The 14,761-nt window shown below is 41.4% G+C and overlaps 2 protein-coding genes and 1 long non-coding RNA gene across 4 annotated transcripts in view; all 3 read right to left on the reverse strand.

Moving 5' to 3' along the window:
• The window catches only part of GPR135 (G protein-coupled receptor 135), a 3,701-nt gene extending 3,505 nt beyond the window's left edge, over positions 1-196 (reverse strand). The window contains exon 1 of the mRNA XM_008575925.1: positions 39-196. Within this exon, the coding sequence (XP_008574147.1) occupies positions 39-196 (158 nt within the window). The remainder of the gene's footprint in view (positions 1-38) is intronic.
• Positions 197-6,784: 6,588 nt separating this feature from the next.
• L3HYPDH (L-3-hydroxyproline dehydratase (trans-)) overlaps positions 6,785-14,761 on the reverse strand; it is an 18,483-nt gene continuing 10,506 nt past the window's right edge. The window contains exons 4-6 of the mRNA XM_008575926.1: positions 13,584-13,706; positions 13,358-13,495; positions 6,785-7,259 (exon numbers count right to left, since the gene is read on the reverse strand). Of these exons, the coding sequence (XP_008574148.1) occupies positions 7,134-7,259; positions 13,358-13,495; positions 13,584-13,706 (387 nt within the window). The 3' untranslated portion in view covers positions 6,785-7,133. The remainder of the gene's footprint in view (positions 7,260-13,357; positions 13,496-13,583; positions 13,707-14,761) is intronic.
• Positions 9,594-10,378, reverse strand: LOC103593012. 2 transcript variants are annotated; one of them, XR_550703.1, is made up of 3 exons: positions 10,259-10,378; positions 10,033-10,170; positions 9,594-9,773 (listed from the first exon to the last, which is right to left on the reverse strand). It is a non-coding gene; the product is annotated as an uncharacterized LOC103593012 (long non-coding RNA). The 2 variants fall into 2 exon arrangements; XR_550704.1 differs by lacking the exon at positions 9,594-9,773 and having other exon boundaries at positions 10,032-10,170.

Below are 14,761 nucleotides of genomic sequence, written 5' to 3' on the forward strand. Positions count from 1 at the left end.
GGCCGGCGGGGCGGCTCGGAGCCGGGTGGGGAGGTTACGGGGAGGGGGGCGGGGAGCGGCCGCTGCGGGCGGTCGCCCGGGACCCGGCGGAACCTTTTACGTGGGTTCCAGCCGTTGCCGAGGGAACCGCGTGTTTACGCAGGAGCGCGGGGCGGGACGCTAGCGCAGTACCCTCGGAAAAGCCCGCCCACGACATCGCCTCTCCCCGAGGTGACCCAGCCGGGGACCTGGGCTTGGGAGAGTGCCAGATCGACCTTCTTGGGGACCACTGCCCGGGCGCACGAAGCGGGACTGGCCCGCAAACAAATGACCGCATTCAGCGAAGGTTCACTGTGGCTCTCTCTTGTCCAGTGCGAGTGTCCCACAGGGAGGCTTTGTCGGGGGCGCTTTGCTCCCTGAGGGTGTTTTTAGCATATGCAGACAGGAAAGAAATCTAGAACCTGAAGTGAAAAACGATTTCCATCCAGAGATCTTAAACAAGAGGGGCAGAATAATTTTAACGGATCACTCTCAAGCTTGAGAGTGCAACAGAATCACCTAGAGGGCGCGTCGAAACACAAGTGACTGGGCCTCAACCCCAGAGTTTCAGATTCCGGAGGTCTGGGGGAGTGCCCATGAATTTGCATTTCTGACAAATTCTCTGGTGATGAAGATGTTGCTGGTCTGAGGACCACACTTTGAGAACTATTGATGTAGGGAGCTTGTTAAAATGCAGATTCCTTGGCTGACTCCCAGAATTACCGAGGTGCGCCCACGAATCTAAACCCTGTAGGCGATTTCAGAGTACAGGTGCTCTGAGGAGCTAGAATGTGGATCTTGGAGGTAAGAAGTCACCTCGTATTTAAGGGCTTGGACCTCAGGACCATAACTGGCTAGTAAATGAGGGGAGGAAGAGGGATTGGTTCCTTGACCCGCTGGCAGCCTCCATCTGTTCTCTGATGTGTTCTGAGTTTAAGGTGCTGCCAGCCTGGCAGTCGGCACAGCAGCAGCTCCAGATACCTAGCTGGGAGATACAGGAAAGGTGTGGCTGCCCAGGGAAGTTGCATCTCAAGTTTCTGGGCATGGCCTCAAATGGTTACCCCTAGGCTCTTCTCTAAAGCAATGGTTTGCAAAGTGTGGGCCCTGGACCAGCAGCATCGACATCACTTGGGAACTTTTAGAAATGCAAATTCTTAGGCCCTACCCCAGATCTACTGAATCTGTAACTCAGAGTGGGGCCCTTCAGGTGATTCTGATGCACAGTCATTTGAGAAACACTGCTCTAAAGAATGACTAGTACACTCGTAGGTCTTAAAATCAAACATATTGGTGCTTTGAGTGCTTATTTCATTGTGGAAAAATACCTTACTGGAAACTGCCAGCATAAATAGAAGAACATAACTGTGGTATACTAAAACTGAAGCTACCACTAAAACGTGGTATAGTAAGATTGAGTTTCTCAGCCTCAGCATTACTGACATTTTAAGCTGGATAATTCTTTGTTGCAGGAGCTATCCTATGCATTGTAGGATGCTTAGCAAAATCCCTACCCTCTACCCATGAGATGCCAATAGCACCTTTCCCAGATATGATAACTAAAAATCTCTTCAGATGTTGCCAAATGTCCTCTTAGGGGAAATCAGCCCCAGTTATGGACCACTCAATTAAGACAAAAATATAATTATAGATTAATTTACTTAGCAAACACAACCCTCCAAGATTGTGCTTAGTTTTAGGAAACAGCAAACAAGATAAAGATTCCAGTCCAAAGAGGCTTACAGTCTTAGGCAAGTACAAATACATTACAGCATGATAAATATTGTTTAAAAAAATATATGAATGAAATTCTATGGAGGTGACTAACTTCCTAGGTTAGCTGATGAAGACTTTGCACAAAGGGTGACACTGGACTCTCCCCCCAAAAAGGAAAATGGAAGTACATTTTATGCATGTATAAAGTCTGAAGGTTAGTGTTAAAGTGAGCAGTGTCTGAATCCTAGGATATGTGGGGGTGGGGAGTGAAGAAGGAAATAATGACCACAGTTTATTGGGGCCTTCTTATGGAAGGCCTTGCATGCCATGCTATGGAGACTGAACTTCATCAGAGGAGCAGGCTGACGGCACTAGCCATAGAAGGAGATTTAGCAAGGGAGTGCCATGATCAGGTATATGGTTCAGAAAGACAAGAGTGACCTCACACTCCCCTGGTTTCCTTCCTTTGTCGTTTGCCTCAGTATCCTTTCCTCTGCTAACTCATCCTCTTCCACCTGCCTTTACATGCTGGGACCCATCAAGGCCCTGTCCTCAGCTCCTCTGGACTTTTTCCCTTACCTCACTTACACCCAAGGCCTTATGTATTCATAATTCCCCATTATGTCTCTGGCCCCAACTCACATACCCTGCTACTTGGCTTCTCCCTTTGACATGCAAAAGCACCTCAAATTCAACATGACCAAAATGGAATTCATGATCCTTCTTTTCCCTGAAAACCTTGCTCCTCAATATTGTTTTAGAAAATGGTGCCACCATCCATCTAGCTTAAAGACAAAAGCTTGGAATTTTTCTTGATAAATTCCTCCTCACCACCAGCCTTGGGGATTTTACTTGCTGAATATCTCTGTCCATTTACTTCCTCCATCTCTTGTCCACCACCTGAATCTTAGCTCTCATCCTCTCCTGCTATCACCTCCTAACAGTCTCCTGACATCCAGTCCCTACTCCACACTGTAGGCAGAATGCTCTTTTAAAAAAACCAAACTTGATCATGACATTCACTTATTTAAAACCCCCTACTGGCTCTCTCCATTTAATTTAGGATAAGGACTCCAATCCTTAACATTTCCTACAAGGCATTGCATAATTTGAGTCTGCTTCCTCTCCAGTCTCATGTGGGACCACTTTCCTTTATTGCTTCTCTCCAGTCACACTGGGCTTTTGTGAGAGCATTTGTACTTGCCATGCCTTCTGCTAAGAAAGCCCCCCTACCCCAGTTCTCTAGCATCCTCACCCCCACATGAACGTTAGTCCCCCAGGGAGAGCCTTCCTTGACTGACTCCCTCCTCTCCCCACATATTGGATCATGTTCCCCTGTTTCACAGTGCTCTATTTTCCACTTGCAGCACATAACCACAGTGTATATATTTTTGTGATTATATAAATATTACCTGCCTCCCATTGTAGACTGTAGACTCTGTGAGGACCCAGACCTTGTCTGTCTGGCTTTTTATTAAATTCCCAGTGCTTAGCACTCTGGCAAACTGCTAGATATACAAACTGCTGATATATAACAAGTATGCTTTGACTGTAGGAGAATCTTAAGCTGTTAAGAAAGGGTATTGTAATAGTCCAGGTGAGAAATAAAGAGTCTGAAGTAGCTCTTTCCAGTGAAGAAGGGAAAGAGATTTTAAGGAGGTAGTGTATGGATTAGGGTTCTTTGGATATAAGCAACATAAACAATGAGGGCACTGGCTCACATAACCAAAAAAAAGGAATTTACTGGAAGAATACGAGAAGCTCATATTACTAAAGGACAGCCTATAACAACCAGCTCCAAGAACAAGAGAAGTCAGGGCAGTTCTGCAGGTAGAGACAGCAGAAACTAATTGAGGGTGATCTCTTTAGGGCACCAGTGGAATAAGTCAACACCAATCAATTTTTAGACATTATGGAATTTCTCAAGATCTCAGGTCCTAGGGGAGAGAGTCTGACTAGTGTACCGGTTTCCTAGCAGTCCCAGAAAAACTACATGCAAAGATGGAAGGAAAAAGTGTTGACAAAAGAAGAGGAAAGGAATGATGGCCAGCCAAACTCACAGACATCAGGAGCATCAGCAGAGAGGATGGAAGAGGATGAATAAGGAGCCAAGGGTTAATCCCAAGTTCCTAGCTTGGTGGATGGTGGTGGAAGATAAGTTTGGTTTGTCCTCTTCAGTATCGAACCTGCAGTATGGCTCTGGACATCAGGATTTAGATTTGGATGTTGTCAGCCTCTCTACAAGGGAGAAGACCATGGGCATGAATGCAACAACTTAGGGACAGCCTACTGAATAAAGAAAAGAACCATGGGTGGAATGCTAGGGAGTAGAAAAAATTAAGCAGTTAAAGAGAGAAAAGCTAAGCAGATGAGTGATGTATTTAATGAGGCACATTGGCCTTTTGAGAAATCAGCTATCTTATGCTTTTGTTTTTTGTCTTGTTTTCAGAGAAGAACGTAAGGTAATTTTCCCAGCCTCTTCTCAGAAAAGTTGCTGTGATCTTGAGGTCATCTCCAATCCTTTACCTAGAGGTGGAGAGCTAACAGGTTTTTCATGTTTTTCAGAGCTAAGAGAATTTGCCAGGTAGGGGAGACTCACCTGTAAAGCCTGGGCCCAATCAGGTAATTAAAATAGATTTGTCAAAAAATTTTGCTACTCAAAGTGCAGTCCTCCGACCAGCAACATTAGCATCACATAGGAGCTTGTTAGAAATGCCCTGCCCCTGCCTAATGAATAAGACTCTGCATGTTAAGGTAATTCACATGCACACTAAAGTATGAAAAGCATTGTCCTAAGAGGGGATAATATGGAATCTGTGGGTTTCGAGGGTTGAGGAGAAGGGTGACCGAACTCTTATGGAGTCTGGAGGACTTGGAGCAAAGAGCATTGCAAGTTCATGGTGGAGAGGAGATGGACCTGGGCCCATACAATCACAGCACCTGGTGGGTACTAATGGGGACTCGGCACCAACAAAATGGCCTTGGGAATCTCACTGAATGGCTCTGTAGGTGAGCTCAGCACCAAGAGAGTGGAGGTTCCTGCTCTAAAATGTGCCACACTGGCCTGCAAGTAGCAAGCATAAGCCCTGCAGTGACCATTAGACCTGGCGATTAGGTCAAGCACAGTTTCCAATGAGTAATGAAGCAGAAACTAGATTTCAATAATTGAATAGTAAATGGAAGATGAAAAATGTACCCAAGGAACAGAAAATAAGGAATCTTTACATTTGAATACAAAGGAGATAGGAGTGACAGCAAGCTAAAGAGGGAAGGAGGGACAAGGGATGTTTCATTTTGTTTACAATGAGCACATTTAAGTACTTAGGGGAAAGAACAAGTGAGGAGGAAGAGGATGGAGATACTTGAAAGAGATTAACTGAGGGGGCAAGACCCTTGCAGAGATGGGAAGGTAAAATCAACAAGGCTGTGTGACATGTGGAGGTGGGAGGAGGAGGAGTGAATCTCCCTAGTGTTTTCGACTCCAAGGGAGACTGGGCCGAGGACAGAAGAATGAACACTATTGCAAGGGCTTGGCTCTGCTTTGGATTACAATTCAGGAAGATTTAAGCATTATCTATTTTTTAACTTTCAAGAAATATAACATTTTTATTAAAGTACTATATCCTAGAACAAGTTCTGGCCACCCTATCTTATAAGTGGAGGAAGTGTAGTAGGAAAATACTGGACTTCTGGAGGCAGAAGTTCTACATTCACAGCCTCTAATATGACCTTAGGGGTCATTATTCAGTATGCCTGAACTGCATCTCTCTCCTGTGTATACATGGGATAAAAACAGGGGGATACCACAGTGGGCCAGAGGGAGTGGTCTGCCTGGTACAGTTGCGTGTAGAGACTTCTAAAATAATAACATCAACTAAAAGTCAGTCTGGGGCCGGCCCGTGGCTCACTTGGGAGAGTGTGGTGCTGACAACACCAAGTCAAGGGTTAAGATCCCCTTACTGGTCATCTTTAAAAAAAAAAAAAAAAAAGTCAGTCTGCTGTTTTATTATCACCAAGTGCTGACAATGTCAGTGATAAAAATACTCCCACCCTTAGTAGCCATGAGATAATAATATGTATTTCATAGTGTAGTTCATTAAAGTAGAGGACGTGTGTGTGGCACATTATAAAATGCTATAAAATGTAACTTTTAACAACACCCTTAGTAGCCATGAGATAATAATATGTATTTCATAGTGTAGTTCATTAAAGTAGAGGATGTGTGTGTGGCACATTATAAAATGCTATAAAATGTAACTTTTAAACAATTTTTTTTTTTAATTAATGTGACTTGTGAGATTTGGAGAGAAAATGGTGGTTCTGTTTTTCTTTTTTAAAAAAAGTACAGCAAATCTGCCAATGTGGTCACATGGAGTTAGTAGTGAGAGAGTCATTTTATGTCAGTAAGTCATTTCTTTACCACAGAATTTTATAGAGAATGAGTGAATAACATCTTAACTGTTTTTGTGTAATAGGGATATCAAAAACATTAATTTTATAGTCTTCCTTATGGTCAGACAATTAAATCACAGTCCTAATAACTGGGTCTACATAGACTTGCTGGGTGAGAAAGCCAGCTAAGATGAGTTCATTACTTCAGTTTCTATATGTTCAGAGATAAAATACTATTACCTACCTCACAAGAGAATCTACTGAATTCTCAGAGTATGAGCCTCATTCCATTGTAATGAGGCAATGATTAATTTCTACTGTGTAGGTACCTGTACTTCAATGATACAATAAACAATCCCTTTTAGAAAAGCCTTAAAGATATAGCAAAAGTCTGATTACTAGTTGGTCTCCTCAGCATCAGTTTATGATACTTTAGTACCTGTGGGTGTAAGAGTTGAGCTTTGCAGCACAGAAAACACCCCAGCAGTAGCTATAACAATGCCTTGTCAAAGAGGTCGACTCCAGCAGGATCCTTCCCAGACTATTTCTGCTTAGTTTTGAGTACATTAAAATAATCCATCTCCTTTGCATGCTGCTTATAGAGAGGGCACTTTTACTCAAGAACTGGAAGATTAAAATAATGAACTCATAAAGCGCATTGTTATGAGGACAAAGACTCCAGATATTATTCAAAGAGCCTTTAAAACAAAATTACAGTAATTATCGTAGAATAAAATTTTTAAAGTAAATAAGGTTTTAATTTTACCTGGTACGTTAACAACTAGAAGATTCTGAATTTTGTATGCTAGACATATATGATATTTATACCAATATACATTTGCAAATGTGAGGTATAATGACTTTATATTTAACTACAGTGCTATTTGAGAACGAATGAAAGTTAGCTTATATGTGTAATGTAGATAATGGTTTTCACATAATTTACAGAAAAAATTACTTATAGGTAATAATTATTTTAAAAAGAAAGCCCTTAAAAGTCAAGGAAGAAGTCACTTGAGAAGAAATCCATCCCTCAGCGGGTCATCATCTTCTACTATAAAGCTTGCTGTACCCGTGTAATGGGGTTGTCCCGATACTTCCACTACAACAGCTTTAAAATCACCACACTTTGTTTCCTGAAAAAAAGAAGATAATGGAGTATACTATCAAAATATTGCACTTGTACTGTATCTGACCTAAAAGTTGTATTCTTGATTTTTATCACGTTAAAGAAAAACCCAGGATTAATTCTATCAGTAATGGAAGGTTTTTAAGGAGAGTGACACAGTCACACTTGTGTTTTAGATAAATTTAGCTGTAGAGTCAGGGACACTCTGTAGTGGAGAGAGACTAGAAACCCAGAAACCTGTTAAGAGATAATCTTAATTGATGGATTGAATCCAGAACCACTTGGGTAGTTTTTATGGAAGATGGAGAAGGAGCACATAACATAGAGACACTTTGGAGGTAGAAATGACAGGCCTGTTGATTGAGGTATATGGGAAAAGAGTAAGAGGAATAAGTTAAATATGACCACACTTTCTAGGTTAAAAGTGACACCTGTGATGCCATTAACCAAGATGGGGAATGAGAGAGGAAGAGCATATTTTAGGAAGGAAGGAAGGAAGAACTTTTTAACAAGCTGATTTTGAGATACCTCTGAGATAGGCACTTAGAGATGGGTCTAGGAAACAGATGGTAATCAGAGTGTTAGATTAGAAAGAGGTACAGGGTAGACACGGTAGGGATGAAGGCTTGGGACTCATCAGCAGTAGTTGGTTGAGAACTGGAGCCTAGGAAGTGGATGAAACTGCCCAGCAGCATTAAATTGTAGGTGGGATCAGAAGGAAGGTGAGGATGAAGTGCTGGGGACACCTGAACGGAAAAACAGGGACAGTAAGCTGTGGCAGGGAGAGACTGAAAAGGAACCATCAGAGAGCCCAGAAGAGCCCAGAGAGAGAGGGAGGGAGCGTGGTGCAAGTGGAGTCATGAAAACCTTCAAATCTTAATGTTTATTTTTATTTTGTAATTTTTAAAACAAGAATATCTGAAGCTTCAGGTAAAATGTCAAATATTTAATTAGGACACAGTAATTTATTATTTTATAAAGCTTCTATAATATAAAGCCTCACGAACTTTTGCTTTGTGTGATAGCAATGTAACGTAGTGCTTAACAGCATTGGGTCTGCTCAGAGAGACCCCATTCACAAGCTGGCTCCACTACTCACCACCTAACCTCTGGCAAACTAACCGCCTTAATTCTCCATTTCATCATCTGTCAAAAAGGATAATAAGAATCCTGACAACCTCGGATTCTCACGAGGATGAAATGAGATGGTGTGTATGAAGTATTTAGCTTGGAAACTGACACATAGTGAAGTACCCATTAAATGTTGTACATTATTATTTGTATCTTCAATCTCAGATTCTGAAGATAATGTATTCCAAATTTTTGCATACAACATAAATGGTTTGGCATATCATAAGATCACTGTAGGATATAGGAATCTTTAATTTAAAGAAAATGCAATATTCAGTAAAAGCAAACCTTAAAAACAGCTATATTAGGGGCCGGCCCGGTGGCGCACTGCTACAGTGCGCCGCTTAGGAGCGCAGCGGCGCTCCTGCCAAGGGTTCGGATCCCACATACAGACCGGTTCCCGCTCACTGGCTGAGCGAGGTGCAGTCGCAGCACTGAGGGTTGCGATCCCGTTGCCGGTCCCGGTCGGGTACGGGCGCGACACTGAGGGTTGCGATCCGTTGCCGGACACGAAAAAAGACAAAAACAGCTATATTAGGGGCCGGCCCGGGGGCGCACTGCTACAGTGCGCCGCTTAGGAGCGCAGCGGCGCTCCTGCCAAGGGTTCGGATCCCACATACAGACCGGTTCCCGCTCACTGGCTGAGCGAGGTGCAGTCGCAGCACTGAGGGTTGCGATCCCGTTGCCGGTCCCGGTCGGGTACGGGCGCGACACTGAGGGTTGCGATCCGTTGCCGGACACGAAAAAAGACAAAAACAGCTATATTAGGATAGATTGTTTGCTATGTTAACAAACTATGAGTAGGTTCATTTACTGAATGTAGATTAATCATTCTGTAGTAGATTTCATTTACTACTATGAGTAGGTTTATTAATTAGCTGTATTAGCATATTTAAAATTTGATTCCATTGCAAAAATTGTACTTTTCATGGCTTTCACTTCCTATTATATAAAATTAAATACTCCTACAGAATAAAACAAAAACAAAAAACAAATCCAAACCCTAATTTAGTGTTTCTCAAAACTTTGGGTCTCAGGACCCCTTTATACATTAAGATTTAAGGACTCCAAAGAGTTTTTGTTTATGTAAGTTATATCTATCAATATTTACTGTGTTGGGAATTAAAGATATTTAATTTCCAATATTTAATTTCATTACATTTAAAAAATAAACTCATTATATGTTGACACATAAATAACACATTTTTGTGAAAGTAACTACATTTGCCAAAAAAAATTTTTATGAGAAAAGTGTCATTGTTTTCCATTTTTGCAAACCTTTTTCATGTGTGGCTTAACAGAAGACAACTAGATTCTCATATCTGCTTCTGCATTCAACTGTTTGGAATATCGCACACCATGTAGCCTCTGGGGAAGTCCAATTTATAATCTTGAGGGAATGAGAAGTGAAAAGCACATGACATCTTGGTTATTATGAATATAGTTTTGACCTATGAAAAGGACCTCTGGGTCCCCCAGGGGTCCCAAGGCCACACTTTTGAGAATCGATGTCCTAGTTGAACAGAAGATTTTACAGGCCTGTTTTAAAATTCTCTTCTGAGAGCTGAGTGAAGAAACTTATCTAACTCAAGCCTTTTCAGTCTCACAAGCAACACATTTACAAATAAGAAGCCAAGGGTCTCACTCACCCTCACAGCATTCCCTGTGAACACTGAGCCAGTTGTGCTGCTTTTAAAGACTCTGGTCTGGTTCAGTTCTAGAAGCCCTTTGTGATATTGTAAGGCAATTCGGGCTGTCACTCCTGAGCCAGTAGGACTTCTGTCAACCTGTTTCAGAATAAATGAAGATAAGAATGTTCATAGTGTTCTACTTCCATATTACCTATTTTCATGCCTAAAATTATAGTTTTAATACCTGTTCATCTGCAAACACACAGATGTTGGTAGTTGGCTCCTCACTATAAGAGTCTTTTCCATCTGTTAATATTGTTCCATATAGAAAGGCAAAGTCTTCACTCTCAGGATAATTAATTTTAAACTGCAAATAACAATAAAATTATCAAGCACATGTCAATATTTCGATTCAAATCTATCTTTATAAATAATGTAGATGGGGTACTCATAGATAGAACTTTTCTATTGTTACCATTTTAAAAATACACTTTTGGGCAAGGCACTAAATGCTAGAAATTGTGTCTTTGTCTAGAAGAATAAACGTAGCTTTATTAGAAGTTGTGATTCTTATCATACTTTGAGTCCTTTCCAAGGAAGTTGCCCTGCACATAGCCTCTACTAAAGGAACACTTCTGTTTTATACTCTCTCTCTCTCTCTCTCTCTCTCTTTGAAGCACTGAGCCCAGGAGGGTCAATCCACAGGCTGGTTGTGGCTGCTCAAACAGGATGAGCTAATCATATCCTCATTCTCAGAAGCTTGGAGGGAATAATGTGAAAAAAAATCAGGCAATGAATCATCCTGAATGGGNCACTACAACAGCTTTAAAATCACCACACTTTGTTTCCTGAAAAAAAGAAGATAATGGAGTATACTATCAAAATATTGCACTTGTACTGTATCTGACCTAAAAGTTGTATTCTTGATTTTTATCACGTTAAAGAAAAACCCAGGATTAATTCTATCAGTAATGGAAGGTTTTTAAGGAGAGTGACACAGTCACACTTGTGTTTTAGATAAATTTAGCTGTAGAGTCAGGGACACTCTGTAGTGGAGAGAGACTAGAAACCCAGAAACCTGTTAAGAGATAATCTTAATTGATGGATTGAATCCAGAACCACTTGGGTAGTTTTTAACAAGCTGATTTTGAGATACCTCTGAGATAGTCACTTAGAGATGGGTCTAGGAAACAGATGGTAATCAGAGTGTTAGATTAGAAAGAGGTACAGGGTAGACACGGTAGGGATGAAGGCTTGGGACTCATCAGCAGTAGTTGGTTGAGAACTGGAGCCTAGGAAGTGGATGAAACTGCCCAGCAGCATTAAATTGTAGGTGGGATCAGAAGGAAGGTGAGGATGAAGTGCTGGGGACACCTGAACGGAAAAACAGGGACAGTAAGCTGTGGCAGGGAGAGACTGAAAAGGAACCATCAGAGAGCCCAGAAGAGCCCAGAGAGAGAGGGAGGGAGCGTGGTGCAAGTGAAGTCATGAAAACCTTCAAATCTTAATGTTTATTTTTATTTTGTAATTTTTAAAACAAGAATATCTGAAGCTTCAGGTAAAATGTCAAATATTTAATTAGGACACAGTAATTTATTATTTTATAAAGCTTCTATAATATAAAGCCTCACGAACTTTTGCTTTGTGTGATAGCAATGTAACGTAGTGCTTAACAGCATTGGGTCTGCTCAGAGAGACCCCATTCACAAGCTGGCTCCACTACTCACCACCTAACCTCTGGCAAACTAACCGCCTTAATTCTCCATTTCATCATCTGTCAAAAAGGATAATAAGAATCCTGACAACCTCGGATTCTCACGAGGATGAAATGAGATGGTGTGTATGAAGTATTTAGCTTGGAAACTGACACATAGTGAAGTACCCATTAAATGTTGTACATTATTATTTGTATCTTCAATCTCAGATTCTGAAGATAATGTATTCCAAATTTTTGCATACAACATAAATGGTTTGGCATATCATAAGATCACTGTAGGATATAGGAATCTTTAATTTAAAGAAAATGCAATATTCAGTAAAAGCAAACCTTAAAAACAGCTATATTAGGGGCCGGCCCGGTGGCGCACTGCTACAGTGCGCCGCTTAGGAGCGCAGCGGCGCTCCTGCCAAGGGTTTGGATCCCACATACAGACCGGTTCCCGCTCACTGGCTGAGTGAGGTGCAGGCGCAGCACCGAGGGTTGCGATCCTGTTGCCGGTCCCGGTCTGGTACGGGCGCGACACTGAGGGCACTGCTACAGTGTGCCGCTTGGGAGCGAGGCGGCGCTCCTGCCGAGGGTTTGGATCCCACATACAGACCGGTTCCCGCTCACTGGCTGAGTGAGGTGCAGGCGCAGCACCGAGGGTTGCGATCCTGTTGCCGGTCCCGGTCTGGTACGGGCGCGACACTGAGGGTTGCGATCCGTTGCCGGACACGAAAAAAGACAAAAACAGCTATATTAGGATAGATTGTTTGCTATGTTAACAAACTATGAGTAGGTTCATTTACTGAATGTAGATTAATCATTCTGTAGTAGATTTCATTTACTACTATGAGTAGGTTTATTAATTAGCTGTATTAGCATATTTAAAATTTGATTCCATTGCAAAAATTGTACTTTTCATGGCTTTCACTTCCTATTATATAAAATTAAATACTCCTACAGAATAAAACAAAAACAAAAAACAAATCCAAACCCTAATTTAGTGTTTCTCAAAACTTTGGGTCTCAGGACCCCTTTATACATTAAGATTTAAGGACTCCAAAGAGTTTTTGTTTATGTAAGTTATATCTATCAATATTTACTGTGTTGGGAATTAAAGATATTTAATTTCCAATATTTAATTTCATTACATTTAAAAAATAAACTCATTATATGTTGACACATAAATAACACATTTTTGTGAAAGTAACTACATTTGCCAAAAAAAATTTTTATGAGAAAAGTGTCATTGTTTTCCATTTTTGCAAACCTTTTTCATGTGTGGCTTAACAGAAGACAACTAGATTCTCATATCTGCTTCTGCATTCAACTGTTTGGAATATCGCACACCATGTAGCCTCTGGGGAAGTCCAATTTATAATCTTGAGGGAATGAGAAGTGAAAAGCACATGACATCTTGGTTATTATGAATATAGTTTTGACCTATGAAAAGGACCTCTGGGTCCCCCAGGGGTCCCAAGGCCACACTTTTGAGAATCGATGTCCTAGTTGAACAGAAGATTTTACAGGCCTGTTTTAAAATTCTCTTCTGAGAGCTGAGTGAAGAAACTTATCTAACTCAAGCCTTTTCAGTCTCACAAGCAACACATTTACAAATAAGAAGCCAAGGGTCTCACTCACCCTCACAGCATTCCCTGTGAACACTGAGCCAGTTGTGCTGCTTTTAAAGACTCTGGTCTGGTTCAGTTCTAGAAGCCCTTTGTGATATTGTAAGGCAATTCGGGCTGTCACTCCTGAGCCAGTAGGACTTCTGTCAACCTGTTTCAGAATAAATGAAGATAAGAATGTTCATAGTGTTCTACTTCCATATTACCTATTTTCATGCCTAAAATTATAGTTTTAATACCTGTTCATCTGCAAACACACAGATGTTGGTAGTTGGCTCCTCACTATAAGAGTCTTTTCCATCTGTTAATATTGTTCCATATAGAAAGGCAAAGTCTTCACTCTCAGGATAATTAATTTTAAACTGCAAATAACAATAAAATTATCAAGCACATGTCAATATTTCGATTCAAATCTATCTTTATAAATAATGTAGATGGGGTACTCATAGATAGAACTTTTCTATTGTTACCATTTTAAAAATACACTTTTGGGCAAGGCACTAAATGCTAGAAATTGTGTCTTTGTCTAGAAGAATAAACGTAGCTTTATTAGAAGTTGTGATTCTTATCATACTTTGAGTCCTTTCCAAGGAAGTTGCCCTGCACATAGCCTCTACTAAAGGAACACTTCTGTTTTATACTCTCTCTCTCTCTCTCTCTCTCTCTTTGAAGCACTGAGCCCAGGAGGGTCAATCCACAGGCTGGTTGTGGCTGCTCAAACAGGATGAGCTAATCATATCCTCATACCAAAACAGTATGGTACTGGCATAAAAACAGACACACTGATCAATGGAATAGAACAGAGAACACAGAAATCAACCCACACACTTACTGCTATCTGATCTTTGACAAAGGCACCAAGCCTATTCACTGGGGAAGGGACTGCCTCTTCAGCAAATGGTGCTGGGAGAACTGGATATCCATATGCAGGAGAATGAAACTAGACCCATACCTCTCACCATATACTAAAATCAACTCAAAATGGATTAAGGATTTAAATATACACCCTGAAACAATAAAACTTCTTCTTTTTTTTTTTTCCTTTTTTGTCTTTTTTCGTGTCCGGCAACGGATCGCAACCCTAAGTGTCACGCCCGTACCGGACCAGGACCGGCAACGGGATCGCAACCCTCGGTGCTGCACCCACACCTCGCTCAGCCAGTGAGCGGGAACCGGTCTGTATGTGGGATCCGAACCCTCGGCGGGAGCACCGCCGCGCTCCCAAGTGGCACACTGCAGCAGTGCGCCACCAGGCCGGCCCCTGAAACAATAAAACTTCTTAAAGAAAACATAGGAGAAACACTTCAGGAAATAGGACTGGACACAGACTTCATGAATAAGACCCCAAAAGCATGGGTGGGCAACCAAAGGAAAAATAAATAAATGGGATTATATCAAACCAAAAAGCTTCTGCACA

Source organism: Galeopterus variegatus, unplaced genomic scaffold, assembly GCF_000696425.1.
Source record: "Galeopterus variegatus unplaced genomic scaffold, G_variegatus-3.0.2 Scaffold1257, whole genome shotgun sequence".
Lineage (NCBI taxonomy): Eukaryota > Metazoa > Chordata > Mammalia > Dermoptera > Cynocephalidae > Galeopterus > Galeopterus variegatus.